Source organism: Nanorana parkeri, unplaced genomic scaffold (genome assembly GCF_000935625.1).
Source record: "Nanorana parkeri isolate BGI_ZX_2015 unplaced genomic scaffold, ASM93562v1 scaffold454, whole genome shotgun sequence".
In the NCBI taxonomy this organism is placed as follows: domain Eukaryota; kingdom Metazoa; phylum Chordata; class Amphibia; order Anura; family Dicroglossidae; genus Nanorana; species Nanorana parkeri.
Genome location: NW_017306722.1, coordinates 464,607 through 478,072, shown reverse-complemented (window position 1 = coordinate 478,072; position 13,466 = coordinate 464,607). Strand labels below are relative to the sequence as shown.

Genomic DNA, 13,466 nt, shown 5'->3' with positions numbered 1-13,466 from the left:
CCTATATATATATATATATATATATATATGAGAGAGAGAGGGTCAGCACTTTGTTCCAGACAGGGATCTATTGCTTTCGCAGTGTTACTACTGCATGTGCTGAAAAGATACTGGTCAAGAGGAAGGCTAGCTCCTGTGTGACAAAATGCTAGAAAACTCCTGTGTTGCACATTTACAGGCGTTCCCATTGAAGTCTATGGGGCCCAAAATGCAGACATCTGTAGAAAAGTAGCTCATGTATTTTTTCCAGTGACAGGATGCTCATATGTGAACAGGTGTCTTTGAAAACCATGCAAATCCTGTTTTGAGCTATGTAGTGCTTAGCCCTTTCATGCATTGCTTAGATACGGCGAGCTGTGGAGGGAGAGCCATTTAGCAGTGTTGTCTGGGAGGGTTGCCCGGATCACAAGAATGGCTGAATAGAACCATTTCACATTTAATTTTAACTGTTCATTTAGCCGTTAGCATAGCACATCTAAATCTGACGTTCAGTGTACCACAAAACATGACTGTCCAGGAGCCAAGTGTTGTATCATTCTGGAGTTGGTTGTTCCTCTCTAAGGGCTTGTGCACAACATATGTGGTGACTTATGGTTTTCTGCACCTGATCTTTGCCAGTCACTGCGAGTGCACATAGAAAACACTTGTTTTCTATTAGCTCCATTCACACCACAACAGAGTGGAGAGCGGTGGAAAGATGCAGCATGACTGCATTTTCTTGCAACGTACTGGAGCTCACCTGAATTCTATCTGCCTCTGCGCCAAGGTTCCCTCCACTGGCATACATGTAGGGCTGCAGCTAACGATTATTTTCATAATCGATTAGTTGGCCGATTATTAAGTTCGATTAATCGATTAATCGGATAAAAAAAAGGCTCCAGTGATGGACTACTAGTTTGTGGTGAGATTGTAGTCCATCACGGGAGCAAGCTTGGCGCGGTAGAAGTAAAAAAAAAGTGTGGTGTGCAATATAGTACATAATACAGCGGCGCATTGCAGAATACCAGCAGCTATAGAGGAATGTAGCAATACTACATTATACTACATATGTACTATTGCTGGGATTTGTAGTCCTCTGTAGCTGGCGTTACTGGAGAATGGAGAATACCACCAGGTATAGGAGGAACAACAAGTCCCAGCAATAGTACATTATACAGGGTGTTTAATGTATTATTGCTGGGATTTGTTGTTCCTCTATAGCTGCTGGTGTTCTAGTGTGCCGCTTTTTTTTTTTTTTAAACAGGAAATATTAAAACAGGTCTCCCTTACCTGTTTCTGAACCCTTGTAAGTCACCGCGGCGTCGGCGTGCTGTGCGAGCGTGTGTCTCAGGCCGCGTGTGGAGCCCCGAACAGGGAAATCAATCGATAGTCGACGAATCGACGATCGAAAACGTTGGTAACGTTTTCAATCGTCGATTTTAATCGTCTAAATCGATTAACTGTTGCAGCTCTACATACATGTATACCAGCTCAAAAGCTAAAATGGATCACTTTTGTGTACAAACTGGTGTAAACGAGCCTTTAGAATGAGTTAATTCATCAAGTCTGATGGCAAAGTTTAAAACCTCATTTTAGAGAAGACCTGATATTTCCATAACCACTTCTCTGGCAGTGGGAAGAGGGAGGCAATTTTTTCAGTTTTCTTATGTTGCAGCCCGATACAGTTGTTTCAATTGTTTTTCTTCTCTTTAATCTACACTCCGTACCCCATAATGACAAAGTGAAAACAGAATTTTAGAAATGTCTGTGAATTTATTAAAAAGAGAACACTGAAATATCACATGTACTCAAGGATGCAGACCCATCACTCAGCACTTCGTTGAAGCACCTATGGCGGCAATTACAGCCGCGAGTCTTTTTGGGTATGGCACAACATGCTTTGCACACCTGGATTGGGGGGACTTTCTGCCATTCTTTGCAAATCCTCTCAAGCTCAGTCAGGTGGGATGGAGACCATCGGTGGACAGCCATTTTCAGGTCTCTCCAGAAATGTTCAATAGGGTTCAAGTCAAGGTTCTAGCTGTGCCACTCTAAGACATTTACAGAGTTGTCCCTAAGCCACTCCTGTGTTGTCTTGGCTGTGTGTTTAGGATCGTCAAGTTGGAAGATGAACCTTCGGTCCAGTCTGAAGTCCTGAGCGCCATGCAACAGGTTTTCATTGAGGATATCTCTGTACATTGCTCAATTCAGCTTTCCCTCAACCCTGACTAATCTCCCAGCACTTGCTGCTGAAAAACACCCCCACAGCATGATGCTGCCACCACCATGCTTCACTGTTGGGATGGTATTGGGCAGGTGATGAACATTGACTGGTTTCCTCCAAACATAACGTTTAGAATTGAGGCCAAACAATTCAATCTTGGTTTCATCAGACCAGATAATCTTGTTCCTCACAATCAGAGTCCTTCATGTGCTTTTTTGCAAACTCCAAGCGGGCTTTCATGTGAGGAGAGGCTTCTGTCTAGACACTCTGCCATAAAGGCCAGATCGGTGGAGGGGCTGCAGTGATGGTTGTCCTTCTGCACAATCAATTTAATTTACCACAGGTGGACTCCAATCAAGGTGTAGAAACATCTCAGTAATGACCAAGCGAAATGGGAGGCACCTGAGCTAAATTTCAAGTGCTGTTGCAAAGGGTCTGAATATTTATGCCAATGTGATATATTTCAGTTTTTTCCTTTTTCATACACTTGCAAACATTTCTAAAATTCTGATTTCTGTCTCTATACATACAGAAGTGTGTGTGTGTGTTGCACTTTTTTTTTCTTATAAATGTTTAAACTACTAATTTACTTTGTATCATTGAAACGTTGCTTTGAATTAACAATTAGTTTAAAAGAAAAGGATGCTGAAAGCCACTATCCTCTTTACTTTAAGAGGGATTACGCAATTCTGCTTCCCTATGGTCATAAGTTTTGTTAATTCCAACTCCAAATAATTTTTTGTTTTCACGCTGAAAACTTACATGCATATTTGTTAGTAGTTGCATCTGCCAAGCATTTTTTGAGTTTAGAAGAACACAATGCATAATTCATCCCCCCCCCCCCCCCCTCCCACCACCTCTTGTTTCTGTTTTTGAATCGTCCCCCTCCCCCCCCCCCCTTACATTCTTTTTGATGTAGCATGGGATTCCAGTCCTATGTTCTAATGCAAGTGTATTGTCACAACTCTAATATGCACACTGCAATGTTTCTATTTGGCTTCCTGGAAGAAAGTTAAGTGTTGTCTATTTTTGGCGTATGGGCTGCATTCCACAGCCTTGGCACTACAGCTCTCATTTGATGTTAAAACCCCACGCTCTGTTGCTGAAAATTCAGAACTACTTGAGGGTTTTTCTTTGGGACAATGCCAGAAACCTGCCAAAGCCTTGTTGAATTAATTTCTTTGTCCTCTGGTACATTTGTAGTTGTAGTTTTGTTGTCATTGCTCCAAATGAGTTCAAAATCTATTGTAAAATAGCAATTTGCCACATGTAGCCAACAGGGTGTCAAACTTTATTTTACTGTTAATGTATACATTGGAATGAATGATGGTCTGTCAGTACATACAGATGCTGCAGTATGTAATTGTTGTGTGTGTATAACTGCAATATTTCAAATTACCCATAATGATTTATATATCAATTTTGTCTTAGCTGCCTGGTTGAAGGGGATGTCAAAGAAGAAATTCTGCAGCCACCAGAGCCTCATCCTGTTCCTCCAATTCTGACTCCCTCACCTCCATCAGCATATCCTACTGTGACAACAGTGTGGCAGGACTTTGATCGCTATCATCCAAAACCAGTTGTGCATATGGCATCCTCAGAGAATAGGACAGACATGAATGAGAACTATAGCAAATCTGGAGTTGTCTCTGGAAAGAATGAGCCCATTGTTGAGAAGAAGTTAGAGCGAAAACTAAGTATTGAAATAAAAAAAGTACCTCTCCAAGAAAGTCCAAAAAGTTTTGAAGCTAGCGCAGGCTTGCATAGAGGACTTGGCATTAAAATGAAATCTGCTTCATCCTATGCAGTTGACCAGCTAGCTAAACCTCCAATGTCAACTTCTCTAGAGTCTCTCTCTGGTATGACTTTAAACCCATGCATAGACTGTAGGAGTTTGAAATCCGCTAAAACTTTAGAAGATGCACCTCATCAGAGAAGTTGCAACCCTCCATCAAGACCAGACCATCTCCCTCTAGAGAGAGAACTTTCTGTTTCCACCAATTCGAGCAATGAGCAAACGAAGTGTAAAAATGTGTCTTCCTCTGCTGATAAACATTTAGATACGTATTCCTTTGATAGTAAAACTGTATTAAATAGCAGTGTTCTTACATCACAGATAAGTCTAAGCGATCCCAGCAATGTACCAACACTTCAAGCACCGTTATCCTTTACCAATCCTCTTCACTCTGATGATTCTGATATAGAGGAAAATAACGCTTATGGATCCATGACAAAAAGCTTGTCTAATATATCAACCGCAAGTGCCATTGTTTCTGCAGTCTCTGCAACAGAAAGTTCCACTAGAAAAGTATTGCCGATGTCTATTGCCAGGCACGATACACCTGGGATAAAGAACTTAGGTGCTGAAAAAGGTAGGTTTTTTTTTTTAACCTTTTTTTCTTTTCAGACAATTTTGAGACGCATTATTTTTATTGTTTGTTTGCACAACTCACATCTTCAACCCCTTCGTGACTGACGACGTACAGTGTATGTCGCCAGCATTGGGGCTGTTTAAACTTGTAAAGCCGACTTTCAAGGGCACCAAACACGCCTCCTGCCCGCAGTGTGATTGCGGCACTGGAACGCACGGCACCGCAATGACTTGTTCCAGTGCGGTGCAATTGCTAAAAATTGTGCATGCAGTTTTTTTCAGAAGTAAACTTTGTAACACTGCATTTGTGTAATTTTTTTTTAATCTGATTAATCGAAAAAATAATTGGCCAACGAATCTATTATGAAAATAATCATTAGTTGCAGCCGTAGTATGAAGATTAATGAAGGAATACATTAACTAGAGGGATTTCAGATACAGATGCTGGAGCCAACAAGGTTGTAGATTATACTCTGGCTTGCCCTTTTATCCACCATCCAAAGTGAAAAGTGTAGTTTTGGGGGGGTGCATTAGCAGGGGCACTGGTGCTCACCTGTGTTGGAGTGCAGGGGAGACATCTGGGGTCTAGTAGACCCCAGATGTCTCCATAAGGAGAACCTGTCACCTCCATACACTATTGCATTGGAGCTTGTTAACTGTATTGCTATTACACAGGAGCTAAGTGGAAAAAATGTTAAAAAAAAAAGTCCTGTATATGTAAAAGGCTATTGTGCCACACGTTTGGTATCACCACAGATGCAGAATTTATTTTGCAAATATTTGTATCACACGGCTGTAGATCCTGAAATCATCTGTGACTTGGTGCTGACACTGTCCTTCCTTCTGGAGGGGGCTACTTTTGTTCCCCATGGTCCATGCGTGTGTTATGAAGTAGCCACCACTCCAAGCTCACTCCTGTGATGGACTACAATCTCAATACAAATTGGTAAACTAAATGTGAGATTGTAGACCATCCTTGGAGCGGTGGCTACTTTACAACACACACAGAGACCATGGGGAAGAGACACAAAAGTAGCCACCCTCCAGAAGGAAGGACAGTGTCAGCACCAATTCAGAGATGATTTGAGGATCTACAGCCAAGTGATTCATAAATAAGATACGTTTTTGTTAATAGAAAAGTGGACTGGTACTTTAAACTCTTTTCCTCTGTAATATTACTCCAGTGGTAGTAGATTGGCGTCATGTGTTGTCAGAATAGTATTTTAATCCAGCAGCAAAGAACTTGGCTGCCTGCTTCTTCACCTATCCTACCATCATGTTTTGTGCATTTTTCCCAGGGGTTGCATTAGACTGGGCGTTTTAGGACCCATTCAATGCATATTTAAAAAAAGTATTGCATTGCAGGGAGGTTATAATAGTTTGCATTTTCAGTCTATGTGCTATTGCAAGAGCAAACATGGGGTGCAGCTTCATTCATTTAAATACTGTAATAATGCAGCAAGCAGTTAAGTTTTAGAATGCACCAAACTAAAATATTAGTGAAATACATTATACATGAGGTTTAAAATGTTTCTAAAGTGCGCGGTGTAAAGGAGCCTCACAGAACAATAAAAACCAAATAGATCAAACGGAAAGGGGGTTCTCTAAATGGTTTTAAATGAAGGCTTTTAAGAACGATATGAAAGCCCATAGCCATACATTGCTTCCCCCCCCCCCTTTTTAACTATAGTATGTAAAATAAACAGCTATGTATTTTATGTAACATGGTATACATTCTTATTAGGGATACACCAATATTTATCTTTCGGTACTCGCCAATACAGAATACCGATGCCAGTACTTCTGCTAGCATGGAGACAGCATTCCGGCCAATCAGGATGGGGCCCTTTGACAGTTTGATTCACGTTGTAGTTGTCTAATAAAGGTTTTTCCCTCGGCACTATTACTTTTTTTTAATAACATTGATAAACACAATAGGTTAATATGACCGCGTGGTTGTAAAGACCTGCTTTAAATCTGAACTCTGGGAAAAGCAAATATTGTCTAGATACAAGAAGCATGTATATTCATACTAGAATCTTGTTGTGTTTTGTACATTGCTTCCTGATCTGTGCAGTAATCCAGCATGAAACGGTCTTTGTGTAACAGTTTCCTGTAATTAAGACTAGTCACTGTTGTGGTTTCTCCTTGTGCAGGGTGACTGGCCATACTATACTTCTCACTATTGTAGTTCTGTGTGGGTGGGGCTTTCTGGGTCCCTCCCACACCCTTTCTGCACATACTCTGTGTAGAACATTGATTATGTCACTGCTCCTTTACAATATATTATCTGTTTTTGCAAACATATTTGGTGCTCCCAAAGTGGGGCTATGCTTGGAGTTGAGCTTCAGTGCTGAAAGCCAAGGAGCTCAAGTCCATAATGGGGAAAATATTGCCAAGGCCTCATATAAACCACAGTGGCTGAAAATTGATATGGCCTTATTGTCCTGAAACAAGTACCTGTACCAGACTGTTTACACCCATATGCCAATAAATAGTTGGCTTGTCTTTAATATGTTTTGTACCATTTTCTAGATCAAGCAAGAGACCAACTAGCTGATGCCATTCCAGATACTGCACTGCAAAATTCCATTGACTTGAAAGACCAGCTGAAAACACCACAAGAGAGTTCAGGCATTGGTAAGTTTTAGTGATTTCTCCATACAAGGCAGGAAACCGTTTATTCATTTTCTCACTTTACTTCGCTTACAGACAATTCACACTTTTTATAGGGTAGGTGTAGAAGAACTACTATTTGCTGCATTTGGAATGTGCTTGAAATGCAAGCCAGCAGTATTGAGTTCACTTTAATTGATTTTTAAGTGTGAACAACCACTAGGAGGTGGTGGTTTGATCTGCTTTCCTTTACATTTTTGTAGACTGCGTGTCTTATCTAGATCCAATCCATTTCAAAATATTTTATGCATGTGTCTCTTATCAACTCCCAATTGAATAATTGGCAATTACTCCTCCACCCATCTCAGTAGAAGTTTAGATTATTTTATTGGTGAGGGCACAGGCAGACAATGTATATCTATTCTCGCGTACTGGACAAAAAAAAGTCCTTTAACCCCTTTGTGACTGACTACGTACAGTGTACGTCGCCAGCATCGGGGCTGTTTAAACAGACTCCCGGTGACTTTTGCCGCCGGGAGTCTGTTTAAACTTGTAGAGCCGACTGTCGGCTTTACAACAGAAGCAATCCTGGCGACTTACCTGTCGCCAGATCGCTTCTGTGTCCCGAAGAAGGGGCCGCCCCCCCCCCCCGCCAGACACCGCCGCCGTGCTTCCCGGGCTCCGTTGCCCCTCCTACGGGCTCGGCGGCCTTGGTGTCTGCGGGGAGCTGGGGAGGAGGTCGACGAACTTCATCGGTCCCCTCCCCGTTCTATGGGACCGGGAGCGATGCAGATTGCTATGGGACCGGGAGCGATGGGCTGTCAGTTCTGGGCTCCTGCTTGCAAAAAATGAAAAAAGGGCCTCAGTCATGAAGGGGTTAAATGAAGGCTCAAATATGAAAGCAACTACAAAATCCAGTTCTTTGCGTCAAACAGGCGTCAAGTTAACTTTTTTTTTTTAAATTTCTGCTTTTTCACCAAGTCTGCTTCAAACTCCCTCAAAGCTTTCTCTTGCTTTTCTTCCCACAATAGTATCCTCTAGCTTAAACTCTCATTCCTATTATACTATCATACTATCTAGCTTTCCTCTGGCAGAAGCAGCACTCTAAACAATCTAATTCCTTTTCCTCTGCTCTCAAGAACCAGACACCCCCCCCCCCCCCCATGTGCCCCCCCCTGAAATGACTGCTTTGTCTCCAAGCTCATCTCTATCCATGACTTTTTTTTTTTTATCTCCAACTCTCTTAACTTACTTGTGGTTACTGAAACATGGCTTCTGGAATTTGGCTGTGCCTCTCCAGCTACTCTTTCCCATGGTGGCCTCCACTTCACTTACTCAACCAGACCCAGTGGACAAAACAGGAGGTGGAGTTGGATTCCTTCTATTACAACAAAGCGCTTTTTAAGTTCTTCCCACACAACATTCTCTTTCACTTTCCTCTTTTTGAAGTTCACTATATTTCAAGTTTCTCTAAGAATTGCTGAGGTTTATCAGTCTCGAGGACCGGCGTCATGCTTCCTTGACAACTTCTTTGCTTGGCTACTCTATTTTCTTTCCTCCAAAATACCCACTAATATTTTTGGTGACGTTCATAGCCATGTTATTGATAACACTCCAGCTACCCCTTAGCTACTCAACCTAACCTATTCCTTCGGCATAACGCAATGGACACACACTCAGTTTGATAGTAATACCCTTGACCTCATTTTCTCACCTACACTCCTTGCAACCTCTCCAACACCCCTTTTACTCTCTCAACCTCATCAGTGTCACGCCCCTGCCTTGACCATGCCACTTCTCCTACAGTAGCTCACTCTTATGGGCAACTTGCCCCATCCACTACAAAAGCTTGGCAAACGGGACACTAGAAGTCTCCAAGACCTAGTCATGCTCTTCAGTGACTGTAGCTTAAATTCTAATCCCTGCAAGACTTTACCCTATGTAAATCTACCCTCCAAAAATACAGTACCTGCCTCAGTGCTGCTAAAGAGACATATTTCATCATACTTATTAGCACCCTCTCATCCAGTCCTTGTCCACTCTTTTTTACCTTTAACTATTGGGCAGCACAGTGGCGTAGTTGTTACCGCTCCTGCCTTGCAGCACTAGGGGTTTGAATCCCAGCCAGATCACTATCTGCATGGAGTTTGCATGGATAAGCCCTCTGTGGACTCCCAGTGGACTCTCCTAACTATCTTTGTTGCTGCATAAACTGTTGGTGCTATATAAATCCTGTATAATATATTTCTCAGAACTGTGGCAGAACAATGTCTTCTGCTCTTGCTCTCTGTTAGCAGCTGGCCACAAGACTGCATCTTCATTTTAATCTGCATAGAAAGACATACTTCTAAAGCAAGTGAAACATTCTGAATGCATGTGCGTTCAAATTTAATTTGCACTACATTCAAAAGAAAACAATACTGCATATGACGCAAATCTCATGGTCCTAACTGTGGACTATTTGTTGTCACACTGTGGCTCGTTATTAGGAAATGCACACTGTACATGTACAGAAAATTATATTGTAAGGAAACTTATAAATCTGGTGTCACAAGGGTTAGGGAGTAGTACAAACTGGTTCCTGCAGACTTAAGGTGGCCATACACTGTACAACCATCGCAAGACCTTAGTCTTGCGATGGTTGTAAAGTGATTAAAAAAACAATACAATATGCTCATCTTGGACAGGCAGATCGTACTCTCGATCATCGCAAGCCCGCCCCCCTGAGGGGCGGGCTTCCGATGACAGCAATGCTGAACGGGCAGTGTGCGCACACCGGCCCGTTCAGCATTTGTCTCCCGAGCACCGTTCAAACCAGCCGAAAATCGTACGATTCTCGGCTGGTTTTCTAACATGCTCCTTAGACAAAAGACGTGCGACCGTACAGTAGAAACGGTCGCACGTCTTCGTTCACACTGTTCGATTCTCGTACGATCACGGGATTTCCTGCGATTCTCGTACGAGAATCGAGCAGTGTATGGGCACCTTTTAGTTGAAGTCACGAAATCCCCACAGAAAGGGATAAGACTTGAAGAGGGTTAGGAGTCATGAGTGCAATCCAAATAATGCAAAAGTTCTTCACAACAAAGAGGCATGTGGGCTTCAGTTGGACTAACGCACTTCAATAAAGGATTTTTATTAGGATAGAAATCAAAAATGTCGGGTACAGAAAACTGAATACTGAAAGAAAAGTCACACTGGGGTGCTAGAGTCAAAAAAATGCCTGATCAACATTTTAAAATGGATATACAAACCAATAGGCGATCTAGCAGAAAAATACATAGCCTCCCATATGGGATGTAAGGGTGCACTATTATGCAGGGGGCTGAGCAGATGAAACTAATGATTTGTGGCCTTTAGATCTGCTGCTTACTGCTGTAGAAGCGACAAAAGGGGAAGCAAAGGGGCGCTACAACCTGGAGGGGAGTCTTATGTTAGGAATATTGACAGTGGGATCGTATGATAGATATATTTATTTCTGATGAACAATTAATAAGAAGAGAAATTGATTAAAAGAGAAAATTACTCACTTGGACGGGAAGATGGTTGAACTGTGAGGGAAGTGATCAGATGTCCTAAGTGATAACGACGTTACAGACTTCTCAAAGGAGGACTATGGGGTTAAGGCTTTTCCCCATAGTTCTCCTTAGAGTAACGGAAGGACACAAACTGGCGTCCTCCCCTCACCCTAGGCTCAGTATACTGCTTGCGGTATACTGAGACACCACAGCTGAAGCGGATCCCGACAATTGTGCCGGGATCCGCCCAGCTGCGCGACTGACAGCTGGCTCTGCCTATCTAGAGGCAGAGCCAGCTGAACCCTCCCCCGTCCATTCCGCCAGTCAGCGCTGGCGGATCGGAGCGGGGAATCCAGCCCCTCCCCTGTCACGGCAGAGAACCGTGACAGGATCGAGAGGTGAGCGAACAACGCTATGTGTTAGCTAACCTCCCGATCTACTGAGCCGACCTGTGACAGTCTCATTGTCACAGGTTGGCTAGAACTATGAGGTGAGTGAAATGCACTCGCCTCATAGTTCTCCTTTAACTCTATGATCTGATGTGGAGGCTGCATCTATAAAGAAGGGTATGCTATCCTGATGAACTCCTAAATCCTGGGTCCTAGGGGTGCTGGTTAATGTCTCTGGATGTAACTGTCGGTCCTTCCAGAGAGAGCTCTTTGCGAGGATGGTGGAGATGAGCTCAGCTGGCCAGGCTGAGCAGTGGCGGCTGTTCGGGTGGAGCACGAAACAGCCGGACCCTCGGAGGGGCTGTGCGGCAGCAAGCTAAAGGAAGGAGTTAATCACTTGGTTCCGATGGTGCAGAAAAGAATGTCACTGGTCCTAAACAGATTGTCGTGGTCTTTTCTTATTGTTCATCAGAAATAAATCTCTGTCTTACACGATAGTCCTAACATATGACTTCCCACCAAGGTTGTAGCGCTCATTTGCTTCCCTTTTTGTCGCTTAATCATGCAGGACTCCTCTCCTGGTCAAGGAGACAGCACACCAAACATTCACACATTTATTTCTCATCACCAGTAGTGCACTTAACAATCTTTTTCCAGTTTTGCTTTTACAGCTGTAGAAGCAAAAGGAGAACAGGGTTGCTGCACCTCATCTGCAGACCTTTTGCCATATGAAAATTGTACACTAAGCACCAGACATATCATGTAGAGAAGGGAGCGAGCGGCGGTATGTGTTCGCTCACTTGCCGATCTATTGAGCCGACGTGTGACAGTTTCATTGTCACAGGAAGGCTGGAATTATGAGGTTGAGTGATTTTCACTCACCTCATAGTTCTCCTTTTAAAGACTGAATGAAAGCGGCATCTACCCTTTTAAAGGAGAGTTCTTAGTTGTGAACAAAATGCTTTCTCATCCAAGAAAAGAATATAGTTGAGCAGTTTGAGTGCCACATATTTCATGTCTTCTTTTCTTTAATGAGTAACGGGGGAATTGCCTTTATGCACAAGTGTTTGACAGATCAGTTCTTGCCATTCACTGCAACCAACCAGATCCTTTTTTGCACTAGAATTGTTGTACGGAGGGGTTAATTGGTTCCTAGGAACAACGAGAACCATTTCTTCACACATGTTCAAACTGTCCTAGGTATTACAGTAATGAGTGTGTGTGTTTGTTTTTCTCAGCAGGTTTCAGCAACAGTGACGAGACTAGAAGATCAGGGGATTCGGCTGCAGACTGCACGCAATGACTCAGAAAATGTCCGTTCTTATTCTGTGAACCCAAGCAAGATGTTTTGCCTTTTTAAATGGACAGAATCCTCTGGATTACTCAGCAGCCTGTCTGCTTGTGGAACAGCCTGAGCTGTAAGACAATATCATACAAAAGTGCCACTGAGAAAAAGTATTCCATGACCATTCAGCATGTAGGTCTGCCTACACAATGGTACACTCTACAATTCCATAGAAAAACATTTCCTATTCACAATGGTTTATTCCAGTATCAGTGCTAAACATTTCTTTGCTGGGACCATATACCTGCCTTATATAACACTTTGGTTTAAAACAGAAAGTATTACCTATGATTTTGTAACTTAATGTATTATTGCCTTAATGTCTTTTAACCCTGTTACACCGCTGCTTGTAGATCTGTTAATATAGTGAAACTTTTATGATAGTTTACAGACTACTTTTTTGCTAACTTTTGATTACAATGTATGCATTTATTTTCTATTTGTACAGGGCTAGCAGGTATATATGACTGAATTGTAGAGAAAATATTAACAGAAGATGTAAGAAATTCTGGGCATGATCTTAATCTTTTTTTCCTTATACAGAATGTAAATTATTGGCCCTGTTGTTTTTAGGCTTATTTTTTTTTTTTTTTTAATCATCATAGCTGGATGACATAAGCCTGCATTACAGGTTAACCGATACGATTGTAATACAGTTTGTAAATTGTAAGCTAAAGGATATTTTTATAATATACTGTTTCATTGTCAAACCCCATTATGTGTTTTTACTTTGTGCCTTTAAATCGAAAACTTGTATTTGCCTTATCTAATACATCACGAAAAGGTGTTTGTTTGTTTTTTTGCAAAAAAAAAGTTACACTAAACTCAGGCGTTATATCTTTAAAATGCATTCAAGTACCCTAACTTTTAATAATGTATCTTATTTGTGTATCACTCAGCTGTAGATCCTCAAATCATCTCTGAATTGGTGCTGACTTTGTCCTTCTGGAGGGTGGCTACTTTTGTTCCCCATGGTTCCTATTGGTTGTAAAGTAGCCACCACTCCAAGCTCACTCCTGGGACA

At 42.2% G+C, this 13,466-nt stretch overlaps 1 protein-coding gene across 4 annotated transcripts in view; it reads left to right on the top strand.

Annotated features, from left to right (window-relative positions):
• PTPN12 (protein tyrosine phosphatase, non-receptor type 12) overlaps nt 1–13,185 on the top strand; it is a 44,368-nt gene extending 31,183 nt beyond the window's left edge. The window contains exons 12-14 of one of the 4 annotated variants that reach the window (XM_018560442.1): nt 3,635–4,575; nt 7,110–7,214; nt 12,336–13,185. In XM_018560442.1, coding sequence (XP_018415944.1) covers nt 3,635–4,575; nt 7,110–7,214; nt 12,336–12,400 — 1,111 coding nt within the window. In that variant the 3' untranslated portion in view covers nt 12,401–13,185. The remainder of the gene's footprint in view (nt 1–3,634; nt 4,576–7,109; nt 7,215–12,335) is intronic. The other 3 variants (XM_018560438.1, XM_018560441.1, XM_018560439.1) reach the window with 3 other exon arrangements.
• The last annotated feature ends 281 nt before the right edge of the window (nt 13,186–13,466 follow it).